This window comes from Gambusia affinis, linkage group LG03 (genome assembly GCF_019740435.1).
Source record: "Gambusia affinis linkage group LG03, SWU_Gaff_1.0, whole genome shotgun sequence".
Classification (NCBI taxonomy): Eukaryota; Metazoa; Chordata; class Actinopteri; order Cyprinodontiformes; family Poeciliidae; genus Gambusia; species Gambusia affinis.
Window position 1 is genome coordinate 19194163 of NC_057870.1, and position 22566 is coordinate 19216728.

The 22566-nt window shown below is 37.1% G+C and overlaps 1 protein-coding gene across 1 annotated transcript; it reads left to right on the plus strand.

Annotated features, from left to right (window-relative positions):
• Positions 1-1008: 1008 nt before the first annotated feature.
• plcxd3 (phosphatidylinositol-specific phospholipase C, X domain containing 3) lies at positions 1009-16434 on the plus strand. Its single transcript, XM_044110612.1, has 6 exons — positions 1009-1395; positions 12080-12336; positions 12610-12783; positions 14228-14403; positions 14487-14588; positions 15639-16434. Exons 1-6 carry the CDS (start codon positions 1293-1295, stop codon positions 15799-15801), a joined length of 975 nt encoding a protein of 324 aa, XP_043966547.1. The 5' UTR covers positions 1009-1292; the 3' UTR covers positions 15802-16434.
• The last annotated feature ends 6132 nt before the right edge of the window (positions 16435-22566 follow it).

The following is a 22566-nucleotide window of genomic DNA, read 5'->3' on the forward strand; positions in this document are numbered from 1 at the left end:
ATAAAACAAACAGCGTGTTTATTTTCTGTTAACAATCATTTTAATCTTTCATGGCCTCAGTAATGCATTCCTGTCATAAGATTCAACCCTTAGCGTTAGTATGAAGGAAGGTTTTCCACAATCTTTAAGACTGCATTTGTTGGAATTTGTAACCTTTCCTTTGTAGACGCCCATCTGTGAGGTCACACACCGGTTTTGGACCAGCAGATCTGCCTCACAGCTTCTGCTGTAATTCATCCCACATGTTTCCTGCATGGGTCAGTCAAGTTATTCCACACCAACCGCACTCATTTATGCCTTATTAGACTTTGCTTTGTGCAGTGCTGTGCAGTCAAGTTAGAAGAGGTCATCCCCAAATTGTTTCCACAACATTTGTAGTAAAACACTGTCTAAAATGTGTGTTTTATATTATTAAAAGTTCCTCCACAAGAGATTAAGGGGCAGACGAACTCAACTCCAATCAGCCCCACACCATAAAATCATCTCCACCAAACTTTACCCTTATCACTGTTCTCCCAGGCAGTTGGCTTCTGGCAACTACTAAGCTGTCCAGTGACTCTCTTGGAGCATGAGGTTTGGATTGAGTTCTGTAGATACTGACACTGCAGAAACTAACCGATCATCCACAACATCCACTGACCTTGGCTCTGAGATTTCACATGATCAAGTCCTTGACTTTTCTAATCTCTTCAGATTGCTATTATGCCACTGACATTTGATTGTGTAATAATTACTATTAATATGTCATAATTGTTGTACAGGTATCAGGTTTTCTATGCTGGAATTCAGTCCCAAGATTCAGTTCCAAGTTCCTAAGAGTCGCCCAGTGTTCCACAAATCGTTGATGGAGTCTGCATGACATGTGGAAGTGATGAGAACACCTGTACTCAATGATTTGGATGGATGGGCAATTTTGTTCACTAATTTTAATTGAATTTCTCAATTTACTGTTCGATATATAGATGAATTAAGATGAAGCTGTTCTTCGTTAAACAGATGTGCTTTTATTGTTTTATGTTAGGGAGAGAGAATGATGGTGAATTTCGCGGAAATGCAATTCACTGGTATTACTTGGTGGTTTACTGGACAGCGTGCCGAGATCCGTTCAACCGCATTTTAACATAGTTGTTCCATCCTTCCGATGTTGAACCGGGCGTTGGACACGCTAATGTGTGTGTAAGAGAGAGGGAGCTGTGTGGACAGAGAGAGAAAGAGAGAGAGAGAGCGAGCGAGCAGTCCAGGTTGGCGCAGGCACCGGTCCCGGAGAACGGAGCGTTGTGCACGGTGGCAGCATGGCTTCGTCTCACGGGAGAAGCGACCTGCGCTTCGCAGACTGGATGGCAAGTTTACCGCAGAGCATGCACACCGTCCCGCTCGCCAACATGGCTATTCCCGGTAGGTTTGTTGTGATGTATTTTATTTTTCTGATCCTGGGCTAGTGAGATGACAAAACATTGGTTATTATTTTTTTTTAACACCGTGGCTTTGCAAACTTCTGTGTTTCACTTTGCCTTTAATTAAAGTCCACTGGGCAGAAATGGGCATGACTTTAACTGTGCATCACTAGAACAAAGGGTGAGACCTGTTGCGCAACAAGATATGTGCCATCTATTTGTTTCACTTCAGCTTGCCCGCGATGTACCTATAAATAGCACAGGGGTGACATATCGCTTTTATTCATTTATTTTGCACCCGATGAGTATACAAGAAGCAGAATTGCTGCTCTGTTTTGTGTTTGTAGCGGGGTGGTGCCCAAGAGGAGATGGGATGAGTTCGGTCAGTGCACTCAGATGATGATGGTGCTGATGATAGGAAATGAGCTGTTAGACCTTTAACCAATCAGTGCGCAGGTCTCTTTTACTCTATTCAAATTAAGACACTCTGGTTGTAAAGCCCAGCGCATATCTGGTTGATAGAGGGCATTTTTTTTTTTTTAAGATTTTTTTTTTTTTTTTTTTTTTTTTAGAGCACATTAATTCACAAATCTGCTATCTTACTATCAAGAACAGCTCTACAGATCGTTCTTTCTTTTTCTCCTCCCCCCATCTCACTGTCGTCTTGCTGTCTTGTGGTTGAACATTAACAATCGCTTGTTGTTTTTTTTTTTTTAAAAAAACGGTTTGCATGTAGAATCATTTTTACATGCAGATGGATTAGTGCTCGGTGTCCAATGAGGCGTGGCATTTTTTTTGATCCAGCAGTGGCCACAGCTCTCAATAATACCTAAAAACCACACGCAATCATGCATTCCTTCATGCATTTAACCCGTCACCATCAAAGGGCAGAGCCAGCAATACCACGTGTGCTTTACATGCAGCTGAATCATAATTTCCCACACCAAAGTAGCGTGAGAACATGTTCTGTTTCATTTAATTAGGTGTCATTACTTCTCTGCAGCTCTGCTGCCCTTTGCCTGTCCTTCAATTGGACACAGGATATGAAAAGGCTCACTTAGTCTGGCTTTTCGCGTTTGTTTGCACACACTTCACATCATGTTTGCCAAGATAATTCTCAAAAATCCTCAGGATTTTATGAGAGCTTATTTTAGCAGGAACCACGTGTTCCTTTCAGTGTGCAGTTTTTGATTTCTTTCAAAAAGCTCATTTGACATCAGTGTCTTTGGTTTCTTCTTCTTGGAATAAATAAGCCTTTGTAGAAGCATGATTGGAACTGGAAACATAATCTTTTGACCTTAGATGTATGTAATATCTTTGTAAGATGCACTAATACAGATTTCACCATACTACTGATGATACCTATTCAATTCCCCTCCACTGCTTCTATGATCCAGGTCAAAACAATTTTTCCTCCCAAGAAAGTCGAAAGGACGCCTGTCTGTGTTCCAGGCATTGCACAACATACTTGTAAATGCCTTCTGTGTGATGTGGAAATTGTTTCTTTTGAGGTATTATGCTGCAGAAGAGATTTTTGCAGAGGAGGGAGAATCTATGGTAGCCTATAATAGATTCTCAGAGAAGCATCAGAGTTTGACTGACACGCTGCAACAACTGTCAAATGATAGGTTATACCTGCAAGTGTCTGCTGGTGCTGTCTCACCTGACTTGTGTTATTCTAACCCTGAAAGCTGGTCTAAAGCTGCCATTGCCGTGGTGCAGTGAACATCCACCCCTGTCTGACTGATTTGCTGGTTAAATGGTTCATCTGCTGTTTGCTCTTCTTGTGCTTCCTGTTGGTTTGTTTTAATTTTAAATAATCAATCTTGAAATAGCACACTCAAAGATTAAGAGGTTAATAATAGGCAAATGGAAAATCACTTCAGTCGATAATTGAGCCTGAGGTGGTGGCTGTGGTGAAGCAACAGCTAATCTCAAAGTGACCGGGCGCTACGCACTATGCTACAGTGAGTCTCGCTTTTTATGTGAGCAGATATTTAAAGTAACTGGATAAAATGCAAAAAAGAAAGACACATCAGAGTAATGCCTCATACTCTGATGAGGCATTACATTATGACTGCCTGTTTGATAGTGAACTTGTCCTTTCATTTGCTGCTAAATCAGCAATTTGTGCTATTGTCGTTCTTGTACAGCACTTTGGTGCAGTTTTACACCTGTTTTTAAAGTGCTATATAAATAAATTTGACGTTGACTTAAACCTCAATAGAACTCAATAGACCTCAAGAGGTCTATTGAGATTGCTGTGGCATCTGGTACCTAGATCTTGGCGGCAAATTCTTATAACCTCTTAATGTTGTGAGGTGGTTCCTCTATTTGTTACAGATCCTTAACTAGATTGAAATCTGGGACAAGTTAGCCACCTTTAAATCCTTGTTTAAATTCTCATTTAATTCCCAAACGTTTTGTTGCTTCAAAGTACTTTTTGAATTTATTTTGCTGAAAGAGGCTACAGTCATCAGAGAATACTTTTCTTTGAATGATTGCACATATTCTATTATGTTTAGACAAGTTGTTTATGTCAAATTAACATTATGATGGATGGTAGAATAAAAGTTTTCTCAGGAGAATATTGCCCAAACCATCACGCTGCCTCCACCTGTTTGTCTGGTTCCCATAATGCATTTGCAGGTAGAGGAAACACACCTGGTCATCCACACAATTCTTCAGGCTACAGATCCATTGTTCTTTGGTTTATTTCCGATGCTGTTTGACTGAGGTTCACTTGACTTCTTCCTGGGTTTTGCCTCCTTTAGACAAAGGTTTACTTTTGCAGTAACATTGGTTGTTCAAGGCTTCAGAATTTTATCTGACCGGCAAAAAGCTGCTTGCAGCTAAAGAGAAAACACTACTGTTTTCTCTTGGATGCTCAGTATCAGATGCACTCTGTTTGAACTGTAAGTCATTCCTTCGTTTTCACACTCAGTGCCCGAGACAAGTTACATCACCAACTAGAGGCTTTTATGTTGCACGCATCTAAACAACAATAGTACCCATAAGTGTGTAATATTAACGTGTGCAAACCAGACTTATCAAATTTTGAACCATGAAGAAAAAAATAAAATAAAATAAAAAGTGTAACTTATTGACCCAACTACATGTGAGACATGACCAACCTACTGTCTCCCGCTAGCAATGAGTTACAGTATTCAGAACACAAAGTGATAAAAACATGACATTTTCCTATCCTGTAATCAGCAAAGATGATTTTATGACATCTGTACATTTAATTAAGTGCTGTAAAGTGTTGTCAGTTGACCCATAATAATAAATAGATTTAATTTGGCTAATCATGTTAGAGATATGAGCTTAATTCAGAGAGCTTATAGGTGATGAACTATGAAAGCTGTTTTCTTAATTTATTCTATTTTCTCCCAAATAATATATATATATATATATATATATATATATATATATATATATATATATATATATATATATATATATATATATATATAGATAGATAGATAGATAGATAGATAGATAGATAGATAGATAGATAGATAGATAGATAGATAGATAGATAGATAGATAGATAGATAGATAGATAGATAGATAGATAGATAGATAGATAGATAGATAGATAGATGGGGCTGCTCAATTTATTCCAAATGTATAATTATTTCAAAATCACTAGAAAACATTGATAGAAAACTTTTTAACCAATTTGAATAGCAAATATAACTTTACTGCATTGTTTGGAAACTATAATGAATTTGGAATTTATCTACTTCATCTGTATGACTGGATCAAAGGGACTTTTTTTTGTAAAGTGACTTAAGACATTATTGGAATTGGTGCTATGTAAATAAACTGAGATATACGGAATTGAAATAGTCTTTGAGTAAGTTTGCATCTGTTCCAGTTCAATAATATATTACCAAAAATAGAAAGACCAAAGTGGCAAAAAAGTGAAACGACCACCATTCATAGAAAATTTGCTCTTTTGCAGCTGACCGAATGAAGAGCCGACCTACTGCTGTGCCAACTACAACTTTTGTTCTATCATTGATTTCGTTTTTTTACATCTCACTGTGAAACTCACTCTATTTCCTGCATTAACAACTTCCACACTGTAGTAAAGAGTAACGCTGATACTGCAACATATTGTGACATATAGATATTGTGCTTTCAGTTATTTGAAAAGGATTCGATTTTTCAAATTTTTACTGGCTAGTCTCTGATCAGGAGTGGTTAAGCCTAAAATTGTTTATTTCCAGTGACTAGCCAATTTTTGTGTGCATTTTGTTTGGTGCTATTATCAAAAAATCTTCTAAGGTGTGTAGAACAAAATGAAACATAATTATTTAATTCTAGGTTACAGAAAAGCTTTGGTAATCATGTTGCGTAATGTCCAGAATATGGTTAGGACAGTCCATAAATAAAAGTGTACTATTTTTGTCTATAGTATTGGGTCCAACTGTTTTTAAAATAGCAGGATTTCTGCAGTGCCCAAAGAGACCAGTGAGTCATTTGTCACCTAGAGGAGAGTTGACTCAGTGCTGTTGTGAAACTTGATTGAAAATGGGCCAGAGAAAAAATAGAAGAAGTTAGTGAGGAACAGCTTTTTCTAGGCACATCCATAAAAAACAAAACAAAACAAAGCAATTTTGAGATTGGAAGATTTTGAGTAGCATCTATTGAGAACAGGTGCTATATAATATTGACCGATAATTTATTATTTACATAATTCTAGTGCTGAGCTTTTTTAAAATAATATAAAATAAAATGCCATGACTCATAACTTGACGCAGCAGCATTGGTTTTGTGTTATTTCTAATATAACATCTTTACATATCTTCGTAAGCATTCTGCTGCTTTTCTATTTCTCCCATCTACCACTAACACTTTATTGTTGGTCACAATTGCAACTTTTGTCCAACCAGTAATTATGCATGGAACCATGCCTTCTCTGGCTTATAGAAATTCTATAAGACTCAGTGGCTGTCCAGTATTATAGATGGCTGTCCAACATCTAGTTGTAGTTATGGTTGATGAAATATGGGTCACATGAAGGAAAAAGGACTTTAAATTTTCTTTTTCCCTCAAGCTATTCAGTAGGGATGTGGGTAAGGCCATATTTCAGCAGCTATTACTGGATCTGCGAGGTGAATGCCACACACTCCCCGTCTGCACATTATTCATTGAGTTGGTCAAGAATGATGTGTCAAAGTTGTTATGAATTAGTTTCCCTGGAGTTTCATCACTTGCAGTGATAGAAGGAAAATATGACACACTATAGTGTGTCATATATATACACGTGTGTGGGTGTGTGTGGGTGTGTGCGTGCGTGTGCGTGTGTGTGTGTGTGTCACATCCAGCAGGTACATGCACAGAAAGTTTCTTCAAATATAGTTTTCAATATTTCAACATTTAGATTTGTTGATGCCCAAAGGTCAAGTTGTTGAATGCTATTTTAAAGCTAACTTTAAATCCCTTGAGTGCGTATGACTGCCTTCCCATAATCCTAATCTTTAGTTCACTTCACAGATTCCATATCAAAAGTGAGGACTCTGGCTTGGCCTTTTCAAAATATGAATGCTACTTAAATTCAGAAGACACATGTTTCCAAAAATAAAGGAATAATAGAAAAGCTTTGCCGGTGGTGTGAATAACTTAGATAACAGAATGTGCCTCGAAAACAGAAATTGTATAATGAAATAAATAAAGAATGTCGGTTGACAAAGGAGTTGATATAGAGATCAGACTGTATACAATTGTCTAAAAGCAGTGGGATTTACATGTAGAAAAGCTAAGCACACCACAACTGTCATGGACTCTAGATGTTTGGATGAAAGTGGCATTTTGAGATGAATTCAGGAACTGCATCAGCCAAGAATTTGATTCTGCAGCTATCTCAATAAAACATGTCCATATGGCCCTAGAATAGTAGCATACATTGGCATGTTTGACACTTTTTTTTATTTTATTTATCCAAACTCGGCTTGGTGAGATTAGAATACAATATCAGACCAATAAAAAGTAATTTTTAATACAGAAAATAGGCTTCATGAGTAGTATGCCTAACTATACGTATTCTTTTAAAAGGTACTTTTAATCTGAAAATTGAGCCTCATCGAAACACACATTCAGATTTGTTGAATATGACTGGAAATTTGTCAAAGTCAAAATTGAACATAATTAATAACCATAGAACTTGTATTTTTTTCTTACTAAGGTAATACAAGAGAAAACATTAACCTTGGCGTGGTTTATTTCATTTAGAGAAATATTATATTTCTTTCTATGATTTTCTCTTTTTAAAAAATTAAGCAAAACAGATTTGTTTTTATTAATACTTCACATTTAAATAGTTTTGTGGGGTATAAATGTTCAACAATTATTGTCATTTTATTTTTAATATCAGTACCCAAATATGCTATAAAGCTAACATTAAAACTGCACCAATCCACTCTGCTCTGATGTACGTTTAAAACTTTTTAGAATTTATAAAATTTCTAAGTTCCTTAGATAGATATTCTTCTGAAAAAAAAACAAAAAAAAAAAAAAACTGGAGGAAATAATTTAGAATGATTTCTATATATGATTCCTTTACTTCTCCATTTGTCTACAATTCAGTTCAGATCAAAAGGACCAATAAATTTAATTTTACATATTTTTGCCAGAAATTGAATCATACTATGTGCACACAGGAATGGAATAGAATAGAATAGACTAGAATAAAATGCTACTGTCATAAGATGATGGAAAAGCAGCACTGAAGAATGACAGTAATACTATATGGAAAATCTCAAAAGGTGAAATATAGCCGAGAGGATTTAACCTGTGGGTTAAATTAATTTTTCCCATAAAATTTTCCTGTACTGCATCCTGTCACTTTCCATTTCCTTCTCACTTCCTCTTCTTCTCTCCTGTCCTCAGCATCCAAAAATAGATCTGAAAAGGATTCATGGTGAGCTGAGATGCTTTTCCTCTCTCAAAATCCCCCGGATTCGAACCAGCAGTGGTCATTTCTGAATGCCCCCCCCCCCCCCCCTCCCCATGCAGGTCAATTTTCAAGACAACACTGTCATCATAATGGTCAATAACTCTTTTTTTCAGCCGGTTTTAGCTTAACTTTTCTGCTTTCTGTTCTGTGACTCCTCCCCCCCTTGTTCCAGTGTGGACGTTACATCTTCATGTCTGCACCTGACATGTGATTGCATGGTTGACTGTCAGAAGAAAATAGCTCTCACTGCTTCCACAATCTGTTCTGTTGTCAGACTGGTATAAAATCCATGTAGTGTTTAAAACAAGACAGATTCCCATTAGTCCTTTTTTTTATTACATCACTTTTTATGTTTGTATGCAACAACATTTAAAAGATCCATACTCAGGTGAGAGAATCTGTCAATAAGACTACCAATCACAAAGCTAGCATTTGTTGATGAGTAGAAGCCCCAAGAGGCCCTATTTACAACCCTAAGAACACAGAAATGCCATGTGATACCAAAACTGAACTATTTTGGGTACATTAAAAAATTAATTGCATTACCATGAAAATACAATTCCTCTGGTGACCAACGTGGTGGCAGGATCATGCTATAGGTACACAACAGGAACATGGAAACTGTTCTGAGGTGAGGGAAAGATGGACAATAGCTAAACACAGGGCAATCCAGGAAGAAAACCAGCTGGAGGATGCAAAAAGACTTGAAACTGAGGTGGAGGTCCATCTTCCACCAAGGTTGTTGTTTAGATCAAAACATATTCATGTTGTATAATAGTTCAGCCAAAGTCTAGACCACAATCCAATTTGGAATATGTGGCAAAATCTCACAAAGAAATTATATTTTATCAGATATTTGTGAATAAAAGTCTAAAAAAATTGATAGGAATTTAAAGTCTGCTGATATTTCAGGATCAGTTGTGAGCAGGATTTATTGTTTTTGCTGGAGTCTTTGTCATTTTAAGTTTGAAAAAGCAACATTAAACTGAAGCAAACAGCAGTATCCAATAGTTTTTGGAAGAATTAAATGTGACCTCTATCATTTATTTTAACACATTTAGATAAATCTTTTAGGTGTGAGACATCACTCTAGATAAAGGTGTAACTGAAACACCCAGAAGTTTATTGTGCAGGATTGATTTCTCCACATTTACACATTTCACCTCAAATAACTGAAGATTTTCTACATATTTGGATAAATATTTTTATCTTATTGTTTGAGAAGCCATTCAGTTTGGAAGCTGCAATCTCCCAGGAGTTGGTTTCTATCAGCAATGTTTGATTAATCACAGTTCTTATTTTCCATTTTAAAGAATGTGGCAGGAAAATTGTTTTTCCCCCCCAAGTGGGTGCCTATCGAGAGGTGGATACACATTTTCCAAAGTCCACTACTGATTAGTTAATCAGCTCCTCTTGACAACTCCTTCCCCAGAAGCTGCAGGCCCTCAGTGCGGCTGAGACAGACTCAGACAGAAAGAGATACAAACCAAATATAGAGCTAGGAAAAAGATGCACAGCTGAGTCAGAATGGTGGCCTCATCGTGCTTTTAAGATTCAGTGGCAATAAATGGGTTTTTGCATGTGCTTTGTTCTGTTTTTCTTATCTTAGTGTAAATTTCTTGAAAAGCTATTTGTTATTTTCCTTTCACACCTCTGACTCACTGAGGGCAGAGGCACAAAGCTGTTCGCATTTTCCAAATGTGTGCAAACTTCATTTTGAAAGACACAAAGGTAGATTTGATCTCCCCAGCATAAATAACTCTATGCTATGCTGTTGCAGTTCCCCAACATTTAAATGAGGTTTTAAGGTTAAACCGGTTCATGTTTATAAATATTTATGAAAGGTTCAGCCATTCTTGTTGTTATTCTCAAAAACGTGGGGAAAAAAAATCTGAAGGTTTTTTTTTTCTTTTGCTCAACTAAAAATCCTTCCATGGTCAGTCTTCCAAGTAAGAGTGATTGAACCAGTCAAAAGTGACTGGTTAAATCAGTCACTTTTGAGCTGAAATTTTACCTTCAGCTGAGCTGAATAATATAGAAATGAAGCGTCATGAACAGAACTCCAAGTGGATTCCTTATGTGGGCCAACAGTGAGATTACAGATCCCTAAAATAGGCTCTCTCTTGTCCAGTTCCACGTTTGTGTTCTAACCTGGGACTTGTCCAAGTGGTGTGACAACTTCTACATATCTCCCTCCCTTTTTCAACGGCGTTAAAATTTGTGTTAGGCACTATAACTCAGAATTTTAGTTAATGAAACCCTTTCTTTAAATAACTGAGAGAGCCACAGTTGTTTTCCTTTTTCCCTGTCACTTTGTGTGTGAAATTAGTTTTTTGTGGCATAAGTAACCTTTATTCACTAGTAGATGGACAGGAAGAGGCTGAGAATTGAACCGGTTGAGAGCTGTAGCCTTTGCATATGGTGCCCTGCTCTTTCACTCAAACATGTGGTTCTCCTTCAGACAGAATCTTATTTCATTGGATAAATTATGAGATGAAGAGTGATTTTTCTTTTTACATGCTTTGATGTTGATTATTGTAGCAAATCAGATGCTAATGATGTTATTCCAGTCTCCATTTAATATATAAAGAAAAAACATCATGTCGAAAAGGTTTTTGAATTATCATATGTAAAGAATCAAAACTCCCTGTGCCAAAAAGGGAGAGACCAAAACAAAATATAACAAAAAAAAAAAAATTCAGCGGTGCAGCTGCTGCAGCTGGTTAAGGTCACGGCGTGTTACACTGTGACCCTAATGGTGCGGCTCAGCCAGCAGTGATGCAGTTAGCTCCACCGCCCCAGGATTCAGCTGTCCACCCTGCTTATGGTCATTCTCTGAGCTGGCTGTGAAGACCTGGCTCTGGTGCGTGTAGATAGTAGAAGGTCAGTCCGTGCTGCATGTCAGCTTGTTGGTGGAAGGGGTGAGTGGTCCTTCTGTGAGCCTAAAAAGCAAGAAATGGGATTTTGTGGCACGAGTGATTGCAATGGCAAGGACAGGGCCTACTAACATGTACAATTATCACAACATATTTACCTTGTCAAGCAGGGATGGAAGGACATAACTTTCATGTTTAATAACTAGAATTAGCTTTTTCATATGTTTTAAATAAATGCAAAGATCTCTGTTTTTCTGTATTTTCACTGTCAGACAGCATTACCTTTCATATCTCCACTTTTTTTAGTTTTTTTTTTATTTGTTTGTTGAAACTAGGATGATCAAAGAAATAGAGCTTATTGCTTGTTTCATGTAAACCACTTTGAGCTGCCTTGTTACTGAAATGTGCTATACAAATATTCTTGACTTAATGTATACCATCATAATGTCCTTATTTGCTTACTATTAAACACTGTACATCCAAAATTGTTCACCTACTTGACAGTCAAAGCTAAATAGCCCTTGTTGTATCATACTTGAGTTTAAACCAAATGATTATAAGAGCTAACAGCTAATTGAAAGTGAGCCATGGAAATAGGAAAAAAAAAGTTCACCAAAAATGTTGGGAAATATAATTGATGAAAGTATTATTATTACCATTCACAGATTTTCTTAATTTGATGGAAGTTTCCAAAGTCCATGGTGCTATTATTCAGCTACTTGTTGCCATGGCACCCTGGTATTTTATTTACTGGCCCCTTTCTTGCCACCTGGCTTTCACCAGAAATAAAACCTGCAACTGAGAGTACCTTCATCTAGAACCATCTTTGTGTCCTCCTTTAGGTTCTCACGACTCCTTCAGTTTCTACATTGATGAGGCATCCCCAGTGGGCCCCGAACAGCCAGAGACAGTGCAGAACTTTGTGTCTGTTTTCGGTACTGTAGCCAAGAAGCTAATGAGAAAGTGGTTGGCCACGCAGACTATGAACTTCACTAGCCAGCTGGAGGCCGGGATCCGTTTCTTTGACCTGCGCATCTCCACCAAGCCCCGTGACCCCGACAACGAGCTGTACTTCGCCCACGGGCTCTTCAGTGCCACGGTCAGCAGAGACGCACACAGCTCTGATGTTTTTTCTTTTTTCTTTTTTTTTTTTTTGATGCAATGACTTTTTGATGATACTTGTGGTTGCTAAGTGATGTTATTTCATTTCCTTGCACGTGGCTGTTTATTTAACTGTATGCTCCAGTGCAGACTGAGAGCCTAATTGTACTAGGTACTTCAAGAGGTTCAAGTGGAAAGTCAAAGTTTTTTATGCATTTAGATTTTTGGTGTCAGAATGTCAATAGATGGATTTTTATGTGCGTGTTTTCAGGTCCGTGAGGGTTTAGAGCAGATCAGCAGCTTCCTATCAGCACACGCCAAAGAAGTCGTTTTCCTGGATTTCAACCACTTCTATGGTGTACAAAACCTGCACCACGAAAAGCTGGTGGCCATGCTGAAAGAAGTTTTTGGAGAAAAACTCTGCCCAGTGGTTTTTGCTCAAGAGGTATAAATGCATATACATTTCAACAATGTCACCCCCTGTAATTTATTTCAGGGATTTTGTAACTTTAACAACTTGTCTCCAAGAGGATATAAAATTTTTGTGAGTGATCTCAGCCCTGCACTGCACAGAAGACTTTCTAAGTTTTTATCTACAATTTGATGATTGTCATTTGTTCAATGATAGATTTTTATTTTTTATGAATTTATTTATTTATAGTCAATTTTGTTTTTCAGAAAGTTTTATTTTCAGTCTACTCGTAATCATTTGGCAGCCTGACTTCTACTAAAGCAATTTCTCTCCCCGTCTTTCTGGCTTATCACATGCAGAAGATACTCTAATAAACCATTGCTAGGATGTCTTCTTATCTCAGTCACTCTCTTATCACAGTGAGCTCCAATAAAGATTCCAGTCTTGATTTTGTCATGGTGAATAGGGTGACATGCAGCTGGAATGTCAAAGAATTTTCTCTCTTCAAAGAATTTTCTCCATATCCTAGCTGTTTCTAGAACTGTACTCATCTGAGATCTCAGAGGTGTTTCCTGGAATCTGCTGCGGCCATTCCCCCAGTTTGGCGATCACAGCCCCATGTGCTGCAGAGGCCTTGACATTTCATAGCTTTTTTGTTTGCTATTTGAACCTATGGCACTTTTTTGTGCTTCTCATATTACCTTGCTGTTACTTTTAATCATCATTTCGCTCTGTGATTCTCTCTGTTTTGTTTTGTCTCTCACCACAAAGTCTGACTGGCTAGTCATTTCTTGTTTCTCAGGCTGAAAGTCCCACAGTTGTCAACTTCTATACCAACTTTATCTAACTTTAACCTAAAACAATTTTTCTCGCAGTGTCTAAATTATAAGAAAACTGGGTGCAGTTGCTCACAATGGGCTGAATGTGCAAGTAAGCTAATTGTGAGACTCCTCACAGCAATTAGCTGGACCTCTGTTTATTAGATCTGTGTCTTTAAAGGGGGATGAATATTTATGCAATTATTTATTTTATGTCAAATATTTTTTTATTTAAATGTAATTTGGTAGAAATCAGTTTTTTCTTTGGCATATTTTTTTCTATATATATATTTTTAAAAGCCACATTGTTCATTATGATGGATTTGGGTAAAAAGGGTAATGCATTCAAGAGGGGAATACATTTTATAGGCACTGCATATTTCAAAGCACAGTACAATCTTTCTGTCTTCTTGCACTCCTCAGATATTTATTCTGCCAATATTTTCTTCTTTCTTGCACACAAGTAAAATAAAACATGCAGATTGATGTATTTTTCCAGTCAAATTAAATGAAACCGAGACCCATGATATTCAATTTTTCACTTGTTAGGATGCTTCTTTATGCACAATTCATCTGGTTAAACTCACAGTAGAGGAAGGTTCATTTCCCATGATTTAAATGATCTGTTATCCTGTAATTCATGTAATTGTAAACAATAGGTGACTCTGAAGTATCTTTGGGAGAAGGAGTACCAGGTGCTTGTCTTCTACCACCACCCCATGGCCCTGGAGGTACCCTTCCTGTGGCCTGGCCAGATGATGCCTGCTCCATGGGCCAACACCACCGACCCAGAGAAGCTCGTTCAGTTTCTCCAGGCATCTGTAACTGACCGCAGGTTTGCAACAACATTTATTTCCATAACCAGCTCTCATGCGATTCTGATCAGACGTTTACATACACATGTTCGTTTTTCTGCAGGAGGAAGGGGACGTTCTTCGTCTCCCAGGTGGTTCTAACACCGAAGGCAAGTACTGTGATGAAGGGCGTGGCCAGCGGACTGAGGGAGACGATAACGGAAAGGTATTTATTCCAGAGAGAGGCTCAAAAAAAAAAAAACCCTACAAAAACTTTGTTATGTTTGTTTTCAGCATAACGATAGGGCATGCAAATCATGCAGAGTTTACACTAATTAGGGAAAAGAGTAACGGCCATCTGGGACCAAAACTGCTGCTACACCTCCAGCGCCAGTGGTCTCTGAGGTGGCATAATTTACTCATAACAACTCACTGTGTGGACACACAAAGACAGAAATATGTGAGCCGGTGTGGCATTAAATAACTTAATCATCATGCGTGTTGGGTTTTACAAATGTCCCCCAGCATTTGGCCGTGACCTCATTTGAGCTGGTTTGTTGGTTTTAAAAAACAAAACCATTGCTTTTGTTTCTCTTTGTTCTTTGTGTACCTCCCCCGTGTTGGAGGACTCATTTTCTAGGCTTATCCCCAGCTTTGTCTGTGTCTCACTCCATCGTAATGTCACCAGCTTGTTAAAAGCTTTGGCACCAAAACCATCAATTTTCCTGGTATGAATTATTCATTTGATAATTCCTCTATCAGCCATTCACACCAGCCAGTTAGCTACTTTGATGTAGACATCCTTCAAAGTTCCAAGCATTCGTTTCACAACACTCACAAATCAGTAGAGGACTCTGCAATGCAAGAAAACAGTTGTGCATGAGATGGGGGGAGGGAGAAAACTCCTAGAATTTGGGGGGGGCACATGTGGTGAGCTATCTGAGAAAGATAACTTCCTCCCCTGTTGCTCGATATTCATGAACATGTCCAACAAGAGCTCAGAGTGCACTTCTCACAGCCCGACACCAGCTGTGAGAAGGACACAGTCAGACATCACATGCTGTGTTAAAAAGATCTTTTATCACAGCTCGTTCTTCAGTACACAAAACTGTGTTTTATACGTTTCTCTGAGAAACAATACTGTACCATGTCAACGATAAATTCCCAGGGGGTACGTAAACGATTAATGCTGAAACATTTACCTGAAGTACCTGCCCTTTTGTCCCAACACGCTATTGTCTGTGTGTTTTTTGATTGTTTCTGTTCTTCTTCTCAGGGCGTTACCAGGCATGATGCAGTGGATCAGATCTCAAAGACCCGGGGAGAATGGCATCAACATTATTACAGCCGATTTTGTTGAGCTCGGTGAATTCATCAGCGCCGTCATCAGCCTCAACTATCATCACCTGAATGAAGACGAAGATGATGATGCAACCTGAGAGCCCACGTTGGGACATCAGAGAGCGCAGTTGCCACCACCAGATAACGGGTGTTCTGGGCTCTGCTTTCTATCTACACTCTTTGGCATTTATTTCAGGAGGGAAGCGATGTTGCAGCTCCTTTCTCTTTATTTAGGGCTATAGTGGACTGAGAGATCAGGGAGGATGGAGAAGAGACCAAGATTAGGTTGGTGAAAAAATACACTGATGTTTGGTTGGAGCACCATGAGAGTGAGGTTGATTTCCTACTTTTGGGATCACGACCTTTTTTGTTTACATATTTAGTGGTGATTTAAGTTAGTCCGTTGGCTGTAAAAATGTCTGCTTTTACCACAAATATGCCATTTTCAGGCTCACAACTCCGTCTAACGCAGGTTTTCATAGCACTATTACCTTCAATTGACTTTCCTTTTACATCCGTCTTGACATTCTAGTGATAATAACAGTTTTTCCAGAGGGTGTTTTAAATAAATATATGTAACTGAAATCGTTGGCTCGTAAATTGTAGCTAGCTCTTGTGTGTCCCGTTTGAAAAATCAGTCCAAGTGCAGTCTTTTAGTTTATTTTTCAGACAATATGCATCCCCTTTCATGTCACTGCAGGTGTTTTTCAAACATTCCTCTGGACGTTTGGCTGCAGAGTGTCATAAAAATGTGGTGTTCCGGTGTGTTTATTCATTACACTGGCAAGAAAGAAATAATTTCCATATTTGTCCTCCAACAGTAATCTTTCATTGAGGTTTTTTACTCAGTAGCTAGTGATATGCACTGTAGTTGGAATTACAGGCAGTCCTGCAAGCAGCTGTGGATTGACTGATTAAAACTGTGGATTTGCTCATTTATAACCACACAGGAAGAGAGAGTCAGAGTGCAGCTTGGCTAACTGGGGAATAATATCTATGCTGTTGGTGCAGATATATTCTCTCCATCTGCATTTGACAATAATTTCCCCATTTTTATAAGAAGCATCTACTTGCTCTGTCAGAAATGCACTTAGATGCACTTATTCCTTCATTTCTAATAGTTAAACATCCAACTGTTTGTTCTACTACATGGTGGATTCTAAGTTGCGATAGGCGGGTGTAAATGATTATATTTTGGTACTTGAGTGTACCCACAGTCTGCCTTTTTTTGCAACTAACTTGACCCTTGTATGTTTGTTTGTGCTTCTTTCTATACTGCAGCATGTATGAGTCACTGTGAGATGTTTTCCTTCATAACAGGTGATAACAATTCTTAGCAGTCTCTTAGCAACTTAATTCAAGTCAGAAAATTATAAACATGATAGATTAAGCAGTCCAAATGTGGCCACCGTGCTGTACAATAAGTTTAATTGTCTGATTTTTGTGTCACAGTTTGAAGCTAACCTATGGTTAATAAAAATGTTAGCTATGAAGCTCTGTAAAATACATTACACCTTACCAGGATTACATGCACTCACCAACAATATTTCAAACATAAATTTGAGAATATCCCTTGACAATAATGTTTTGTTCCAGCTGTAGCTTCTGCAGTTCAGCCTTAATATGCTTCTCCAGCTAGCATTAACTCTGTTAAAAGGATAGTACAGATTTTCTAAGTTAAACTTTAAGTAAAGTTATCATCAATAATAGTACACTATGTAGTTGAAATACTATACTGCAGTGAGCTTGTTAAAAAAATGATAAAATCCACAGTGTGGTGGCAGCTGACAGCTAGTCAGACAGATCCCTCTTTTAGTTATTTTAGCAATTTAAAATGACTCAAACTGAAACAGTGGATATCCATAGGATTCAGTGCTACATTACCGTATATTAGCAGTCTACTGTATTGCAAGCCAAAGTTGTGAAGTTTGTAGATGTTTTGTCTGCTGAACAATTGCAGCTACTGGCTGCCTCTGCTGCCTCAAAGTCTGAACCACGTCTTTAAGAAAGTTACAATAAAGTTCTGACAACACATCACTTAAAACTCACTAGAAACATCTGTCACATACAGCTACAATCGTAAAAACACTGACATCTTGATCTTGCTGACAATTTTAAGATGAGTTTATGGAAGTGCTTGGCTAATTTTAACTTATTTTTTTATTTTAACATTTCTTGTTGATAATTTACTTAATTTACTTTCAGAGTGGTTTCAGTTAACCTCAAGCAAAAAAAAAGCATTTTTCTACCTTTTGCTTTAAATTTCATACAATTTAAATACTAGAGTTGCTTTCCACATACTTAATTGTCTAAGCTGACAACTGTTTGGGAATGTTTCAGACGAGTTGCATATCACATATTATGCAAGTCAATTAAATAACTAATTGGTGTCATTCAGTGCAGTAAAATCTGACATAAAAAGTTCTTCCCCTGTTTTAATAACTTTAAATTACACATGCAGAGAAGGACAAATTCACAGAATGTCACAGTTACTATGAACACCAGTGTAAAGGGTAAAAAACATTCACCTAGTTGAAAACCCAGGTTTTCAAGATCAACAAATTAATATCCATAGTGCACACTGTTGCATTGTAATAACATACTTGAAGAGAGATCATAGTTTTTCAGAATTGACCGTGCAAAACTAATTTGCAATGAGTAGCCTAACCACAGGTGGAATGGTTGGGTTGGCATGTCCCTACAGCTATAACATCTCCAGGGTTTTACACAATATGCAGGAAAAGAATCATATGAAGCTGATAATTAACATGACATTCTTACATCCTTCTGGTAAAGGATGTAAGGATGTTCTGGTAAAGATTGATATTTAAAAAATGTTACTCAGCTGAATTGCTGAATGTACGTTTTGTGAATAAATGTATAATTTTTTAAGAAGTCTCATCTGAGCGACAGATTCAGCCCTAACATGTTTGTAGTATCTGCTCCAATACTTTCACTTCTGTGTGGTTCTGAGTTATGTCAAACACTTTATATTGTGGAATGTTTCTACATTCTGTAACTGCAGAAAATGTGCAAATTACTAAAGTATTCTCCTATAACTGGTATCATAACAGAGCTGTTGTTAACTTTCACTTCTCTTTTGTACTTCACTTTGTGCATGAATGAAAAACTTCTAGAATTAATCAGGTTTCTTTCCATCTACATTGATTTTTACATTACTACCCTGAAGAGCATGTGTTCATTTCAACTGTAAATGTTGCTATCCTTTAAGGTGAAAATCTATTAATTTTTACGTATTGCACTGCCAAAATCCCACTGAAGAGAAGGTTGTAGATTGTGTTGTAAGGACATTTGTGTCTTCCCCTGGTCCAAACTGTTGTCATTGCACTTGTTTTTTGATGTGAAAAGAGTCCTTTGCTGTTGTAAAAATCCAAAACATATTTCTCAAATTAAAGTGACTCTGTTCTATGTGGAAAATGGCCAATCAAATAAAGCTTCTATGCCTTTGGGTGGGGAGTTTGCTGAGTGCTAGCTGTTCGCTTGCTTGGTTAACTCCTTGACTGAAAAGATTATTATGTTAACAAGCACAATAAGGCTGCAATTTAATTTAGTGAGAAAATTGCAATTACTCAGAATCTGATGCAGACTTCCTTTCAGCTTTTATGCAAGCATGGCAGCATTTCTCTCACTGTTTATGCAGAAAAGCATCCAAAAACTATCTTGTTTCCAGGGTGATGAGCACAGAGAGAGGGTGGTCAGCGGCACCTAGTGTGACCTTGCTGAGGTTGTGTTTCAGCGTCAGACTTTCAGCAGCCAGGTGGTAAAGAAGAAACAATAGCTCAGTGTTCTTTTTTGTGTGCATATTTTTAACAAAAAAAATATAGTTCTCTATTCATCTTATTCTGACCCACTAAACTGCTTTGAGAACAAATCACATATTTGAAGTTTTAGCATCTCATCACTAAATATGTAAAACTTCTCAATGTGTTATTATAAATAGTTGCTTTCACAAAATTTTCTACATTTAATTTCTCTTTTTGTTGTTCACACAATGTTTGGTTGGTGTTCACTTTTGTTTTTTGCAGGACAATGATATAATAAAACCGTCAAGAAAAAACCCCCAAAAAACTAAGCTAACTAAATTTCTATAACACTGCTGTCAAGGTTCTGTACAAATGGCTGCTTGCCAACTAAAGATGAGAAAATGCAAATGATTTGTTAAAGAGCGTGTGCATGTTAAAATGTCTGTCTTTCTCTGTCACGCTCACACAGCAGTGAAGAGGAGGTAGAGGTGTGGGAGGCAGAGATGGATGATGGCATTCAGACAGTTTAAAGAGGGGCAGTGGCGAGATGTGCGGCTTCATAAAAGTTTGGAGTATGTGGAGGAGGAGGAGTAATTTTTCCAGGCACTTCTGTCTCTACTTGCTAAGGTACATGTGTGCACAGGGTGACAGCTGCTCTGCCTACAATATGCATTTTCATCACAAAAGAATTTCATTGTTTTTTTGTTTTTTTTTTGCTTACATAAACCATTACCTGCCATACATGACCTATTTGGTTGTATTTCAATACCTCTAAAATGCTGACCACTCTAAACCCACTCACCCTCATGGCTCTTAAGAGGATTTGGTAGGTACAGATAATGGATGGATAAACAATCGGATACAACCATGGCAGGTTACATAAAGACGAAACAAAATATAGAATTAACCAGAAACAAAAAAACATGAAAATGCCAGTCTGCAACATAAAGAGGAGAAAGCGAAGGAGACACTTAATGATTGCTTCAGTCATTAAGCCACATATCATTTCTGATGTGGCTCTTTCCAAAAGAGACACATAGCAGAAGAAGTCAGATGTAACAACATCTCATCATGAAATCCCATGTAAAGAAATAGCAGAACTTTGAACTTCAAAAATTCACAATGCTGGGAAGAATAAGTAAATTGTTTGACAGAAAAATTTCCCATTGTAAAATGTAAAAGTTTCCAAGTCAAAACAACTAACATTTGTGTGTTGTGTGTTTGTTGGAGAACAATAAGGAACAACAGCTGCATGAACCAAATAACACACTGGACAGATCAGATGTGAAGTTGTAGGGGAAATTAAAGCAAAGTTACTTTAAAAATCAGATTCCAGATGTTTCAACATCTCATAGAGCATAGTATTGCACGACTGAAAACCTGAAGAAAAAATACAAGAGCAACAAAAAACCCCACCATCCATATTGTGAAAAATACCAGTGGTAGCATGTTGTTGAGGTGCTTTTCTTTAACGGTGACACAGAAACTGGTCTGAGTTTTTTGGAAAATGGATGGAGGTAAATTAAAGGCAATACTAGAAGGCAGCAGGTTAGAGGATGGGGTAAATTTTCACACAGAGCACACAGAGTTACAGTGAAATGGTTTAGATTAAAACATGATTGGGTGTTATGATGGAAAAATCAAAGACCAGACCTACATTCAAGTCCAAGGACCTAATAATGAAGGTCAGAAAAGGACGATGAGGCAGAAGACTGCAAGAGAGATGTTTTGAAAAGCCAGAATGAAAAACACAACACTAAATCTGAGCATATATAATGAATATACTGATAATCACTAACCCAACAGACAAAAAAAAAAAAAAAAATCAACACTATTTAAAATAGGGTTAGGGTAAACAGATCTTGCATAGTAAACATACAAATAAATTCATAGAGATATATTTCTGCACAAAAGCAGCTGAAATTTCCAAATATAAGTTTGGATCTCTGACAAGTAAAACTTCTAGGGCAGATGGCAGTTAAAGATGGCCTTCTGCATATCATAAACCCACAGAGAAAGGACTAATGGAGGGCACGCTCTGGTGGCCTCTTGTCTGAACTGTTGGAAGTGCTGTTCCAGCTGGAGGCTTTGGAAATTAGCCTGCTGTTGTACATTTGCTAAATCATGCAGCACTTATATATCTATTGATCTATATATAGATATACATATCTATATATAGATCTATCTATCTATCTATCTATCTATCTATCTATCTATCTATCTATCTATCTATCTATCTATCTATCTATCTATCTATCTATCTATCTATCTATCTATCTATCTATCTATCTATCTATCTATCTATCTATCTATCTATCTATCTATCTATCTATCTATCTATCTATCTATCTATCTATCTATCTATCTATCTATCTATCTATCTATCTATCTATCTATCTATCTATCTATATATATATATATATATATAGAGAGAGAGAGATATGGATATATATGGATATGGATATATATCTATATAGATATATGGATCGATATATACCTATCCATATATCTATATAGATATAGATATAGATATAGATATAGATAACTATATAAATCACACTTGTCCTTGCTTTCAGCAGGACCAAGCCTATCCTTTTCATAACAACAGAAACATATCAATTTCCATTAAATAACTGCATCAATTTTAACACATTAAAAACCAAGAACCTTTAAGAATTTCTGTATTTTCATGTTTCTGGTATACCACTAAATCTGACACAAAAGTGTCATCTGGCTGTGTGTCACTGCAATAGACAATGATGCAATGATAGATATTGCATGAAAAAACATGAAAGTAATTTAGAACCCAAAGGTTATTTGCATGAAGCCAAAAAGAAATGTTAAATTGGGCCTCTCCCAAATGGATAATCTTATGTAGAGACATATTTTTCAAAAAATTTCTGATATTAGCCCCATATGTAAATATCTTCAGATAAAGTACAATCAATTTCATCGGTGAATCTGCATCACTAATTTTAGATAAATACTATATAACCCTAAAATTTTTGTGTAGAAAATAAAAAAAGCTACAACGTGTGCCCAATGCATTTGTTTTAATCTCTTTCCTTATTTTTCTCTTCTATTTGAAAACTCAAATTG